The sequence below is a fragment of the Tauraco erythrolophus genome, chromosome 20 (assembly GCF_009769465.1).
Source record: "Tauraco erythrolophus isolate bTauEry1 chromosome 20, bTauEry1.pri, whole genome shotgun sequence".
In the NCBI taxonomy this organism is placed as follows: Eukaryota; Metazoa; Chordata; class Aves; order Musophagiformes; family Musophagidae; genus Tauraco; species Tauraco erythrolophus.
In genome coordinates this window covers 9,650,730-9,665,313 of record NC_141484.1, presented here as the reverse complement: position 1 = coordinate 9,665,313, position 14,584 = coordinate 9,650,730, and the positions used below count along the sequence as shown (strand labels likewise).

Below are 14,584 nucleotides of genomic sequence, written 5' to 3'. Positions count from 1 at the left end.
GCCTTGAGCAAACATTGCAGTATCTGGATACATACTAGGAAAAAAGCCAAAACTTAAGTATGTCTTTCAGGAAGGACCACCTTCCTGTTGAACTGAGAGAGGAACAAATATTGTATAGATGAAGTTATACATTGGCTTACATGAAGGGAATTTAAGAAGTTAAGCTAAACTACAGATGTCTGCGCTTTACCCATTTTGTCCCAAAGAGGACATGAGCAGTTGCTCTAATGGATTGAGCAGGAACAGCTTTCACATGTGAATGATGTTTAACTAAGTGAGAAACACAAAGGATTTTTCAAACGTAGCCTTCTGTCCACGACAGGAAAGTCCTTTGGTGGGAATTAGAAACTTTCCTGTCCAAATGACAGATTTATCCAAACCTGAGCCTTCAGTCGGCATATGGTTTACAAAAAGTGACGACATCAATGCTAAACCCATGAGATTATCACCGTTATTTCTGCTTTGCAGTTCTCCCTGGTTTTGAACAACAGCGTTCATTTTTTGCAGGATTCAGTTCACGGTTGTAACAGCGACCCAAAAATACATGACATTCAATTATTATAACCACTGTAGCTATCAATGCTGAAAGCTAAAGCTTAAAAAATACCGAGTAATACAAAACTTCTGATAAAACAACATCAACTAGCAACACTGATGTAATTTGGCAAAAATACCCAACAGCAGCAAAAAGCGTCACCAAGTAAAGCTCTTCCACACACTCAGCTTCACCCTACAGTATTTCATCTCCCTCCTCTGCCGATATGTAAGTTTTTCTCTGGTTTAATACCGTCAAAGCTATAAACCGAAACAAACGCCGGCACGTCTACTCATGCAGCATCCCCAGGGCTACCCGCCATCTTGACTGTGGGCAGCGCGCCGCCATCTTGGGCGAGGCTCTTCCTTTTGCACTCGCACATAAAGCCCGCGGAGAAAAGGGCTATTTAGTCGCTTCTTTGCCCTCACCCAAAATGGCCTCCGGCGCATCCCATCGCCCGTCAGGCGGGCGTGGCGCCGGCGCGCCCCAGCGGCCGCTCCGGCCGCGCTCGGCGGTTCGGGGCGGTGGGGCCGCAGGAAGCGGAGGCGCGCGCGTCCCGTTCAGGAGCGCGTCCGTGCGGGTGTGCCGCGGCAGGTACCGGGGGGGGGCGGCGGGCACCGGTCTGCCCCGGGACGGGGTCTGCCAGGGCAGAGGTGCGGCGGGGGGACCCGCGGCGAGCAGGAGAGCCGCGCCGCGCCCCCGGGAGCTGCCGGCTGCCCCCGCGGGCTGCCCGCGCTCGGAGCCGCGCCCGAAGAGCGCGGCGCGGGCGGTGGCGTCGGCCGGGAGCGACTTGCCCGTGGGGCTGGCGGGGCCGCGCCGGGCGGGTCCGTACCCACCGTGGGGGAAGGAGAGCCGAGTGCCGGTCTGGGTGTCGCGGCGCGCCGCCGTTCCCGGGCTGGGCGCGCGGCGAGGGGGACCCGGTCAGCGCACGGGCTCGGCGGGAGGCAGGTGCGGAAAACGGCGCGGTGCGCGGTCCGGGCTTGCCGGGTGCTCGCTGTGAGACTGGCCGGTGTGCGGGTTGCTTTGCTGGCGCGCTCTCGCTCGAGAGCTCGGAGGAAGCATGCAAGCGTTGGCTTGGGTGCTGAAGATCGCTTTAATGTCAAACCCAACACATTCAAGCAAAACTGGCAGCCAGAAAAAAAAAAAACCAACACACCTCTCTCTGTAATCGTAAAATTGTCATCGTAAAACTTTCGTAGTTGCTTAAAGGCACATTTGTGACTTGCTTTATTAAATGTAACTTTAAAAAGCTGCTTTGGTGCTTTTTACTCGCTGGGGCACCTCTCTCGTGCGCAGCTGCCCCGGTGAGAGACGATGCCGTTGACTTTGTCCAACATCACGCTCACGCCAGCGTTTGCGTGATTGGACTTCACCGAAGGAATATGGAGGGAGGATGTCAAAGTCTGGATTAACGGATTTAATTGTTACGTTTGTGAGTGATGTTTTAAGTAAGGTGTGTTGTTTGTGGCATAGAGCCAGGTTTCTGCGGTGATCTTTATATATTTGATACCTCGTTGACGTTTTTTAGGTTGCAGGCAGGAGGCTTTGTACGTGCAGAAATATTTTTCGATATATTGAAAGCAACTCACAGGAGTCATTTGAAAATTAAAATTTGATGCTTGACATCCGGAGGAGATGAAGTGTGTCTTATGCATAAGTGGTTTTGTCTCTTTCAGTTTCACATTCTCTCTGATGCGTTGCTCAGAGATTAAAATCAAAGTCATACGTGCTTTTTGTTTAACTGAAAAGACTTGGCTCAATCTGCTTTATTAAATGGAAAAAAAAAAAAAAATCCCCTGGAGCTTTGTCTCTAAACTAGCCAGTCCACGCTGAATTGCAGGAGTGTCATGTAGTATCTATGAACGGCAAGATGACTAAAGAACAAGAAATTGCACGCTTTTCTTCTGTAAGAACCTGGATGTGCTCGGGCCTGCTCTCTAGGTGTTGTTTGTGGTTATTCAAAAACGTGTTGAATGTTGGCATTCTTCTTGAAGCCTGTTATGGTGGGCAGCTAACAACAGCTTGATGCCAGCCTCCTACAAACTGGTTCTGTGGGTAGAGGAGTTGGCTATTTAATGATTTAACTACCAAGTCAACAGAAGAAGTTGGTGTTTATTGTAAACGAGCTGTTTAATGCTCCTGCAGTCCCCAGATAACGAGCTTCATCATTCCAATTGGAAAAGTAGATGTCCTTTTTAGAAATCCCTTTTGGGAAAGTCTACTTAAAACTGAAGATATCCTTGATTAAGGCCCACTGTACCTTGCTAACATTATGACACAGTGCTTAGCACATGCTTTCATTTCCCATTTACTAGATTGTGGTCTTCATAATAACAACGTGCATCTCTGCCAGTTTGTGGAAGAGAAGCAGTAAGCAGCCTGTCCTTTCTCTGGTGACAATTCCGAAAGATCAGTGGCCATGTCTGTTGCATCTCTTACAAATCAGTCTTTGTCCTTGCGCTGAGAGTACTAGGGTGGGATTGTTTTTTTCGCACTGGAGCTCATAACCATGCCAGAATTCAATCAATTTTATGCTGTAAGTAGTAAAAACTTGCTGAAAATGCTGGATGGGATTGCCCAGCTCTTACTGGTTTTAATTAGTACCCGCCTCTTTGGTCTGTACTGTTACCTGGGTTGGAGGCATGCTCTTGTTGGGGAGAGACAAACATACTTGTTGGAAACTTCTGGTTTTATTCTTGAGTTGGCTTGAGAGATGGGGATGCTGTAAAGGCGTTACGTGACAGTGGCACTGCTAGGCTGAGGCTGTAACCCTTGCTGGTCTGCCATCAGGGACGAGACCCCTGATGTCAGTGTTGCAGAGGGCTGTGTTGTCCTGCTTCAGCTGCTGGGCTGGTCCATCCGGGCAGCCTTGGCAGTCAGCCGGAGAAACGCTGTCAAAGAACTTTCCATTGCTCTGGCTGTTCTAATTGTTAGCAGAAGTGCTGTGTGAATTAGCAACAACGTTGCTCCAGGTTCTTGTTTTTCATGTTTTATTCTGGAATCTGGTTGTGATTGAAAGTAGACTTTTACCCCTAAAATGAGAAGTTTTCGAAGAGTTCAGATTCCTGTTGTTGTTATGCAACTCTCCACATGACAGTTTTTCCTTGCAGTTTTTTAAAGTGTGCATATTGCTCTTCCTGTGAGAAAAAGACTATGTTCTTACTCTGAACATCTTTTATAGTCTAGATTAAGACTTGGTAAGTCCTGACAAGTGCTAGGAAGGCAGCGTGGTGTAGTCCACAGTGTTTTCAAATTCTTACTTTTTTTTTTTTTTCTGTCCAGTGAGGTTTCATGAATCAGACTGGGCTGTTGGGAGTTTCTTCTGAAGATGTACATGTTGATTGAACACCGCACAAGTTCCTATATTCATCTGAAGAGGTCACCTGGCATCCGATCTTGGTCTCTCTTTGTTGGTAAGACCATAATATTCCTCAGTTTATTTCAGAGCTTGCTTTAAGGGAAGGGGGTCACAGAATAAATTCCTAAAAGAGCCTCTAACAAGAGATGCCTGTCTGTCAGGCATTTTTATTTCAAGAAGAAGAAGAATTGTCATGCTTTGATCTTCTCCTTTAGCATAGCCACTAAATGAGTCTGAAGTCTCCTCCTCAGTGTGGTAGTGTCACTGTGAGACTGGTAATCTTTCAGTCTGTCGTCTGCAGAACCTCAAGAGGCTCGTGGACAGAATTTTAAGGGAGTCCTGAAAGACCAAGAAAAGCAAGTTTATTATATGCCACATAGCAATATAAATGTGAAGCCTCTGAAGGGGATGCATGCTTTGCATACATTGAAAAACATCCAGGCTTTCAGAAACGGAAAAATCTGCAGTGGAGCAATGCTGGGGTTAGATCTTGCGTGTGGTTGACAGTGAACTCTTAACGGCACAGAGTGTATGAAATAGGAAGTCATACAGGATGTTCTCAAAGGCGTCTGTTTTTAAATACTACGGAATACGTAGGAAAAAATGGAATGGCTCTACTTAAGACCATGCTGAGAGAGCTGATGGGGAAAACGTGGCATATCCTGCTTCCCAGCCGAGTGGATCCCATTGCAGTAACACCACAACGTCACTGCTTTCAGTGACGTCGTCTTGTCAGGCTCTCACTGAGACAAGGTCTTTGCAGTTGTGCTCTGGGGCAAGAGGCACTTTTCCACTGCGTCCTCCTCAGTGGGAGAAAGGAGCTGGCAGCTTCTGACACAACTCTATTGCAGAAGTTTTCTTTTGGCTCCACAGAGCACTTGGAGGGGAAAAGTAACCGTTACAGTGTTTATGTTAGCACGCTGAAACTTGCCCTGCGCTCGAGAGGAAGTATGGTGTAATGGTTAGATTGAGAGTCCCTCTGAAGTTCTGTTCCTGATTGTATCGTGACCTTTTATTTCCATGTTTGTCTCTTTTTTGAGAAGTGATGAACTTGTGAATATTCATATGTTTTTAATCAGGGCATTTTAGATGGTTTGAGCTGCTTACTTGTCCTAATTCTCTCCCCTCTTATCCTAGGAATAGCCTCCATAGGTTTGGCTGCTGCTTATTATAGTGCAGGTAATGGCCTATTATTTTTTTAAGAATTGTTTATTTCCTGTTGATCTGTTTTTCATGGTGACTCCTCTCTGCAGCTTCTGTCTGGCTTCACAAAGTTGGTATAGGCACCTATCACACTTTGTGGCATGAATATTAAAATCCAATAATAACTGTTGCCTGTGTATGACTTACCATGCTTTAATCCTCCATTTCTTACTCAGCCTCCCTTTCCATTTGCAAGAGTATTTTTAATAATGATATTAACTACTCTGTGGCATTTTGTACTTTGTGTTTTATAAATGTGATTAGTTGGTCCTCACAGCTCTCCTGGGAAGACATGTAATGATTGTTTGCCACCATAATGAAAAGATTACCTCGCTTTTGATGGAATTGCTCTGTTTCTCTGGAAACTGTTAAATCGTCACTGGCAGAGATTACTCATAAAAACACTTTTAGAGAACAGACAGCTACTGCTGCTTCCTGTCCCCTCCCTGCAATAGAGTGGATGGCACCAAATGCCAGGTGTCCTTCCGTCTACGGAACTGATCCTGCAGGCTGTCCTGTGATTCTCTTGCTGCATCGTGTTAACGTCAAATTTTAAAACTTAGTAATGTGTAAGAATATGCTACCAATATAATCAATATATTTTTATCTTTAGAGCAAAAGCTGCTTGGGACACCAACTATATCAGCCTTTTTTTCTTGAGACATTGCAGCAAAGTTTTCTGAAACAATACTGAGCACAGTTCTACTCTGCTTTCAGTAAAAGCCTGAGTAAGCAAATTGCTGAGTCTGCTATATGTAAACATTTCCAGGACATCAAATGCAAATGTATGTTTGTCAAGAGAGCTGATGGCTTCCTTTTATGAAGAAACAATGTTTGCTTCAGTGAATTTCCATTGTCCCTTGCCCTTGTCCTCTGCAGCACAAATATTTGGTGGTTGACAGCAGGTTGAGTTTTGTGGGTGCCTTTGCTTTTAGAGAAGAGGAAGACGTGTAGTGATGGTACAACCTTGCCAATAATACGTGTGCTTCTAATTCTGCGTGGTTTGGAGCCCAGCGTAGATGGAATCTTTGAAAAATACGTGAAGAGTTTCTATATTTTTATCCTGAGAGAGAGCTGTAAAATAGCTTGCAGTACAACAGAGAAGCCTTTTTTCCTTTTGTTGCCTTTAAAGGGAGCACGTTGCTTTTAAAACTAACTGTTTGAATACCAAAGAAGGGGGGGAAAAAATCCCTAAATTTGTATTTTTTGCATTGTTCAGACAGCTTGGCATGGAAGCTCTTCTATATGGCTGGGTGTTTCTTTGTGGCAGCACAGAATCTGGAGCAGTGGGAGGTAAGATGCTGAACTCGGGAAACGAGGCCGTATTGGTTTAGAAACAGTTGGCAGATGCTGATTTCAGCAGCTCCATGCACTTGCTCAGTCCAAGCAGACAAATTATGCTTTTGCTTTTGGGGAAACCCTTTGGGGTTGCCATGCTAGGACTAGAATTAGGGCATTAATTCTGTCACTACGCAAGCATGAAAACGTGAAGCTAAACATTGGAGTGTTTTTTAAGGGGAGACTTGCCCCAAACTGTTTTGTGGCCTTTTCTTCCTCTTATATAAAAAAGAGAGAAAGACATTCAGCTGCTACAACATGATGTTGTACTGACTGTTCCAGCTAATGACAGAAGGACCATTAAACAGGGTAGCTCTAACCTTCCAGGCTACTCAGCCGTTTTCCACTGGGAAAAGAGTGGTGTTTCTGAAGTTGGTTTATAATCTGTGGATGTTGATTTTCTTTTTTTTTTTGGTGAGGAGCTGGACTGAGAGCAATAACCTGTTATATAGGTTTGTCACATTACTGATCTTAGTTGTTATTAGAATAAACAGCCCATACGTACGAGACATCCTCTTTTCATTGACTGTCAGGGATGGTTTAAATCTATTGTAAGCCTGGCCCATATAGCACAGCACTGGAATTTTGGTGGGAGTTAGTGACTGTGTGAGTGAAAAGTGTAACTAGAACTGATGTTCATTGTATGCTTATACTGTAGGCCAAATGCATACACCAAAAGTGAAAGTTACAGGAGCTCCAAGTCAGTGATCAAATTTGACTCCAGGCAAAGCTTTTATTACACAAGGAATGTGGCAAAAGGGGCAATGAAACCAGCTTTAACTTCTTTCTGGAAGTAACACAGGAGTGGTAAAGTCTCTGTTAAAGCCAAGAGCAAGATTGTGATTTTCACAGTCTAATAGTAGAGGAATGTCTCTAAAATAGGTGTATATTTTTCTGTGTTACCAAGATTATTTTCCCATATAACTATTTTTATTTTACTTTGACGCATAGCTACTGGTGGTGTTTTTAAGAAAAATCTTCGTTTTTATTTTTCAATTTTACAGGAAGCCGTATTTGATAAGAGCAAGGGAACAGTCTGCCTAAAAACATTCAATCTTTACAAAAAAATACTGACCTTCTCAAAAGGAGGCAATGAGCAAGGTGAGTATCTGTGGTAGCAAATGAGAGGCATGTGTGCCTTTCTTCTGTCTGCTCATTTAATAAGCTGCTTTGGAGTTCTGTACTCAAATTAGTCACATCTGTTTTCAGATGTGCTGTGTTCCCAAGCAGCAGATGTAGTAATCTGCCTCTCAGGACCCAAATACTTTTTCAGGTTCGGGTGCTGAATGCATTTTGTTAGCCATTTTAATCCAAGGTAACTAGGCTTACACATGGCTTTCTGTAATAGTCTTAGCCTTTCCTTTGGGATGTTAATGTGCAGGTGTACGTTTCCCTTGGCTAGCCTGCTTTGCAGGTGGGACTGGTGGAAAAACTTAAATTTTGGCTCCAGGAGTTGAGACTTCTGTAATCTAATCTGGTTTTGGTAGCAGGCAAATCTTTAGATATCATATGCAAGCAGGCATGTTATATCCTGCAGATATATAACATGCATTTGAAACAGCACATTCAGTAGGTTCAGAAAATGCATGTTATCTGCAAAGATAAGAGATGTGGAGTGAAGGATGTTTAATGTTTCTGAAGTTTTCTTTAGGGTATGTTTATATGTTGGGGAGCTGAGCGCATCTCTCGAAAGGTTATTTGGTAATATCTATTTCTGTATCCCTACCATTAACATGGGGATGCAGAGATCAGCAGATGCTCTGAACAGTTAAATCTTTCAGTATTTTTTCAACCTCAATAAACTTAACACCTGTTTACCTACTCTGTACAGAAAAATAGCTAAAACTGTTGTTAAAATGGGAAACATAAGTAATACACTGCCTCCCAGGAACTGAGTTTATCTTCTTCATTAGGGCCTATACTAGCTAATATGTGCTGCAGTCTCTCCTTGTTTGTTTTGCCTGAACAGCTCAGCAATTGTTTGCTATTGCAGGACTGCCCCAGCTGCGTGAGATCAGAGCAACAGAATTCCAGTCAGAGAAGTCGCTGGTAGCAGTGCTGAGAGTTTACTGTAATGCTAATAGATCACTTTGTTTTCCACATCTGTTTGCAGTAGTGGCTCTACTGAATGAGATCCGAGATGTGAACGTGGAAGAGGAGACGGTGCGATATTTTGGGAAGGGTTACCTGGTTGTGCTACGGTTTGCCACTGGATTTTCACACCCACTGACTCAGAGTGCAGTGTTGGGCTGTAGAAGGTGCAGTGTGGACTTTTTTTGAATTAGAATGTGTAAGGTGGGAAATGCCACTCATGTGGGTCAGTAATTGCCAACTGTTGAGGCTTGTCTTGGCTCCATTTTCATACTGATATTGCTGATATGACCTTGTGTTATCTGATTAAATCTTTTAAACCCTTCAGTATTTTCAGTTGCAGACATTTGAGTAATGCCATCTCCCATCAGAAGACTGATCATATTTAGATATATGAGATCCCTTTAGCACTGCATGTCTGCTCTAGTTACCTTCACTAGCTTAGCTGTGCAATGGCAGAGGAGATTAATTCTGTTTTGCAAACATTCGCTGTATTTGTCAGTTAACAGAGGATTTATTTTAAGCATTGATAATAAGGAATCTTGCAGCAGGGACTGTGGGAAAAGGATTGATTTGTTCTGATGTGAAGGCATATCAAGGCAAGCCATTATTTCCACAAGTGGGATGGTGCCAGTCATACGCTATGCCATATCTTCTTGTCTTGTCAACACCACAATTCCACTAACACTTACATTGTTTTTTCCTTTCCACAGCGATGTGGAAGCAGTTGCCAAACTCATTATTAGTTTTCTGGAACTGGACAGAGTAGAGAGCCAACAAGATCTCTCTCAGAGCAGCGAAACCGAGGCTAGTGATGCAGATGAACCACAGGATAAATACTAATAGTCATCATGAGCTGAAGAAAGCAGAGGCTTTCAAACGTCTGGAAAATACACTGATTGCTCTTCAGAAAAAGAAATCCCTCACAATCTTGACCTGGGCATTTCTCTACATGTACATTTACAATGGGAGGAGTCTGTCCTGGGGCACCTTTTTTAGTGCTAGACTGCTTCAAAATCCACGCTCCCAGTATTGCTGTTGTAGAGTCCAAAACAAATTCTGGTTTTTGACTTAGTTCCTGCATGTGGACGTTTCTGGCTTTTGAACTTTGTCAGCTCATCAAACTTGTCAAAGAATAGTTATTTATTAATTGGTTTGAAATCATTTATTGCTTTCCCCGTTAATGAAGTGGAGATAGAGATGTAAACTTTCACTTACTACAAACATCTGCTGCAGGTACAGTATATGAAATGTAGAAGAGCCGAATTTGTAACTCAGAATACAATGCTTTGAGGGTTTTCTTGAAATGTTATAAATGACTGAATATATTGCTAAGTTGGTTTTAAGCAGCTTAATATATGCAATTAGGTGATGTGGGATAGTCTCACTTCTACATTCTCTACTACTGGCTTGCCCTTAGGTTCCAGTGGAAATTAAAGATTCAGTGACTGTCTGGAGTGATAAACATCAGGCTGATCAACTTGTCACATTGTCTTACTTTTCTTGGACTTGCCAAGAAGCCATAAATAGTAAAGAAAAAATGATCATGCTGATGATTCAACATCTTTGGGATGTTCTAGCTTAATCCTGTTCTGCCTAACTTCTGTGCGTAGACTATCCCAAGATAGCATCACCTTTTTCTAGACCTCAGTGTTTACTATTTTAAATGTGTATTTAGGAAGGAAGAAAAGCACATCTCTTACTTTAGGTAGGGAAAAGACTGATGTCAAACACCATGGCAGCCTAGATCTGTTTAGTATTTCCTCACTTGAAATGATAACTAAGTGCTAAATATTATTTTTTTTTTTTTTTTAGGATAGCTGGGATAGATCTAATGTTTGACTTGCACCCATGCGTTACTCCAGGTGTGTGTAGTGTCCTCTGTTCTGACCAATGGTTTCACAAATGGTTAAAATATTAATTTTCCAGGATATTTTTTGAAGTAAAAGCTACCTCTGTTAGTCTGTTCTGTTTAGAACTAAAACTTCATCATGCCTGTATCAACTTTTCAGTACAAGAAAAAAATTGCAAAGAGCTGAAAGTTCCTTCATCATGCTAAAACTAAAGTTCAGTAGGTTTTATTTAGGAATTGTATGGTGTTAAGATTTGAAAATATTTACACAGTTACTTCCAGGAGACCTGAATGGGGTACAGGGTAACTGTGTGGTCTGCTTTCCTGTTTGCCCAGCAGCCCGTGTCTGCTGGAAGCAGCTTCTTCAGGATTTAAAAACTTGCATTCTTGTTTCAAAGCACTCTACCTCTAAAGAAAAGAAAGCTATGAAAAGATTTCAGCAGAAGCTACATCCTGTTGTGTGTTCCAGCTAGATCTGAAACTAAGCACATGCTTATCTGACCAAAGAACAGGTTGTACCAAGGTTCCACTTCCAGCCACTTAGACCTGAGCTGTGGGACGCGTGTCAGTGTGAAAGGGTAATCCAGGTGTGAAGGAGATGGCTGTTGATGCAGCTTGTCTGCAGCACAGAGTGGGTCTGTTTCTATTAAATAAGAAAAAAAACTTGTCATCTCCTCAGGTATCAAAGCAGGCCTCTGCAAACAGAGATGCTTGTGAAGTCCTCCAAGTTGGTGGGCTCATCGTGTGCCTTTCACCCTCCACTCCACATCACCGGAATTGGGAAGCTGCAGTGTACGTATGGGGGAAAATTAGGTTGCAGGCTATTAGCTAAATTTGGCCTTTATTCTGAAGCAGAGCTGTAAGGTAAGAATAATCATCAAACCTGATGAAAAAAGATATTGCAGGAGGTAACATTTTGGAGAGTTCTTCATTTAAATCCACTCCAATATATCCCCTAGGTGACATTCATTTTAGAGAGAGGAGAATGGGATTGGGAATTTGGAGAATTGTTTTTCTTTCCCCCCCCCCCCCCCCCCCCCCCCTGTGTAAAATGAGAATTCCAAGTGTTCTAAGGACTTCCAGTAAGAAATACTGAAAAAAATAACAGTATTTAATTGTATAATGTGAGGAAAAGGGCTCAACCTGCTGATAACTGCTGCTGTGTAGCAAGGATATTCCGAGGGAGTACATGGTATGGATGTGCGTTGCAGTTATATTCTGAGCCCACAGATGTGACCATGGATGAAATGGACAAAACTACCTGCATTCCATCTTGGCTACAGCGTGTTTCCTTTGTATTTCCATGAGAGCTAACGTTCCGTGGACGATACAAACCACGCTGTGGTTTTCCAGTTAAAAGTCAGCTTTAGAAAGGTACGTGTGATCTAGCCCTACACTGCATCGTGTGCCCTGCTCCTGCTGGGCTCTTTCGTGCAGCTCACTTGCTGTACGTTCTTGATGTTAGTAACGTATATCCTTATGGACTATTCAATATCATTGTACAAAGACAAAAACAACATAAGGAAAAATTCAGAATCCCTAGAAAGGAGAATAGCCTATAGTAAGGTATAACATAGCTTGAAATACATTCTGTAGAGTAAGTTGCATTTTGAGTTGATGTCCAATGATCGTCTCTTTAAAGATGTTCTGTGGTGTGTCCCCCACACCTCCGGTATCTTACCAATGGTAGGCTGGAGAGGGATGACTGCTGGCATGCACTGCGTGTGTAGGAGGAATATTTTGACTCCTCAGCCTTTCAGTTGGAACAGCTGGTGTAATCCTCTCTTCTACCATATCCGTTTTCATTTGGCAGCCCTGTCCCTGTCACCAGACAGACCAGTACAGTTTCAAATGAGAACCTGAGTTCCGTAGACTGAGCTAACTGGAAAGGAAACCGAGTAAATTCTTGAAATGCTGTGGGCTCTGCCCGTGGGCTCTGTCGGGCACTGCTGGGTTGGTACGTGCAGCTGGGAGCTCATTGTGATACTGACCTACAGCGCAGGTGAAGGATGTCACAACTTGGCACTTGGATGTCATACATAAATGTGTATTGCAGGCTGATGTGTCTTTGTCTTGATCCAGGTTTTGAGCTTCCTGACTTCAAAGATTGCTTGTCTTTTGTACTCGGAAGACAAATCCAGGTTTTCATGTTTTGTGGTAACTGTGCACGGAAAATTAACTTGAAAATTGCCATTAACATGGATTTGCTTATGGCAACGTCTGTGGACTCCTCAGTGTTGTGATGCAGGTTGAAAGAACCATTTAGAACAGCAGGTGCTAACTCAGGACAGGTTCTGGTCTTCCCTCTTTCCACTAGTTCTCTCTGATCCTCTTCTGTTGCTGCTTTTCACTGTTTTGCTGAAGGCTTTTTGGATAGTTTTCCTCACTTCTCTTGGCCTTAGCATATCAAGAGGCCCAGTAAATGTAGTCTTAGGTGTGCCTGGGGTACAGTGGCTTGTACTAAAAGGAATGATGTGAAAGACTAGTTTTGGTTAGGAAATTAGATACTCTTGAGTATTACAGGAGATGTATTTGTTACGTTTTTTGCATCTCAGGCTGTCTAGTAACTTGAGACTAGGCAGCTGTAGTTTGACTTACAAATGATTTGAAAACCTGCATAAAAGATTTTAAGTTCGATCTAACCCCCTGCTCTGTGAAGCCAACAGTGTCTCTTATGTCCTTTAATATATCTGTATCATAAGTGCCATTTGGGAGATGCTTCAGCTGAAACTTGAGCAGCACATTTGAAGTTACCTGCATGTATGTATGTGGTTGGATGGGACCATGGCCTTAGCGGTCCTACTGAACAAAAGCAAGACTGCATGTTGTACAAAGGGAGAAAGTTGCATAATATAAAATATAATCTAGTAGTCTGATATTTCACAAAATGAGGTATTCCAGTAACTAGGATCAATTGTGCAAGTTTCAAAGAAAATTGAAGTATTTATACCATATAGCTGAGATCGGACTCTTGTGCTGTATTGATGAAGTCACACAGGTACCAAAAACTAAGCTGGCTTACATAGTGAAGAGCATTAGTTCTGACACTGCAGTAGATTGCTGAGAGGCAAAAATAATTCTAGAAAATGTTTAGAAATTGCTTTTCTACTTTAAAATTGCAAGTAGAATTTCAGTAAGGCATTGTATATTGTTTTTTTAAAAAAATTTCCATTGATAAAATCAACTTGGATAACTTGTTTTGTGTCACTGTAGTCTTTTTTAATTGGTTTTAATTAAAATGTATTAAAATATTGATGGCAGTCTAAATTACACCTTGGCACAGACCTACTGCAGGAGGTAATGGGGAGGGGAAAGAGCAGAGGAAGCCCAAATACCTAGCTCATTACTGACCCTGCTTTCACTCTTTTGCAGCAGTCCAGCTTTCAATTTCATACAAGCTGATACAACCAACTCTCCATGGTGAATGTATTTGCATTTTTCCCCCTTTAAACCAAACCAACAGGCCACATGCAAAAAATAAAAAAGCTTCCACAAATATTTTGAGTATCAAAGGATTTATTGAAGTAAAATAAATCAAGACCTTGTTTAGTTCAAGGTATGTGACTTTTGTAATTAAGTTATACATAGTGATTGATTCCTTTAGATAAAAATCCGCATGCAGACCTAACTCCTGCAGCTCTCACTGAATAAGTTAAAAATGTGACTTATGCTGTACTTTTTGTACTTTCCATATCTAGACCTATATTCATTTTATAATAGACTGTTCTTAGAAAATTTCAATACCTGTGCTTCTAAAATAAGACTTTCAAGAAAGCAATAAATGAAGCAAACAAGTCAAGAATATTTTGAATATTCAAGGTAGTGTACTTAACTACCAGACTTTTGAATTATCTTCCCTTGTGATTAAAGCTTAATGCTCCAGTTAAGTCCACAAAATATATTGCTATACATTATTAAAGTTCAACAGTAGAGGCAAATAAATTAGCACTTTTCCCCTCATATTCAGTAGACTCGAAAATGTGAAGAAGCCCTGTGTGTTAAGGCAGTTTTCTCCTCAAAGTCCAATTGTCACCCTCACTGTTGGCAACAAGCCCTTTTCTCAGCTCCCTCTTGCTCTGTGCTGTCATGGTATGTGTTCTTTGGTGCATCTGCTGCAACCTAGTGAGCATCTAGACAGCAGTTCCTTCCTCCCACTTCTGTGAAAAGCTGGATGTTAATTTCTTGATCTCAAGCTAATCAAAGCTGG

At 42.4% G+C, this 14,584-nt stretch overlaps 1 protein-coding gene across 2 annotated transcripts; it reads left to right on the top strand.

Annotated features, from left to right (window-relative positions):
• Positions 1-1,085: 1,085 nt before the first annotated feature.
• On the top strand, positions 1,086-9,901 carry CYBC1 (cytochrome b-245 chaperone 1). 2 transcript variants are annotated; one of them, XM_086624022.1, is made up of 7 exons: positions 1,086-1,129; positions 3,818-3,948; positions 5,031-5,072; positions 6,316-6,389; positions 7,439-7,535; positions 8,548-8,692; positions 9,239-9,901. In XM_086624022.1, exons 2-7 carry the CDS (start codon positions 3,864-3,866, stop codon positions 9,366-9,368), a joined length of 573 nt encoding a protein of 190 aa, XP_086480148.1. In that variant the 5' UTR covers positions 1,086-1,129; positions 3,818-3,863; the 3' UTR covers positions 9,369-9,901. The 2 variants fall into 2 exon arrangements, with proteins under 2 accessions (XP_086480148.1, XP_086480149.1); XM_086624023.1 differs by lacking the exon at positions 1,086-1,129 and adding an exon at positions 2,029-2,175.
• Positions 9,902-14,584: the final 4,683 nt, after the last annotated feature.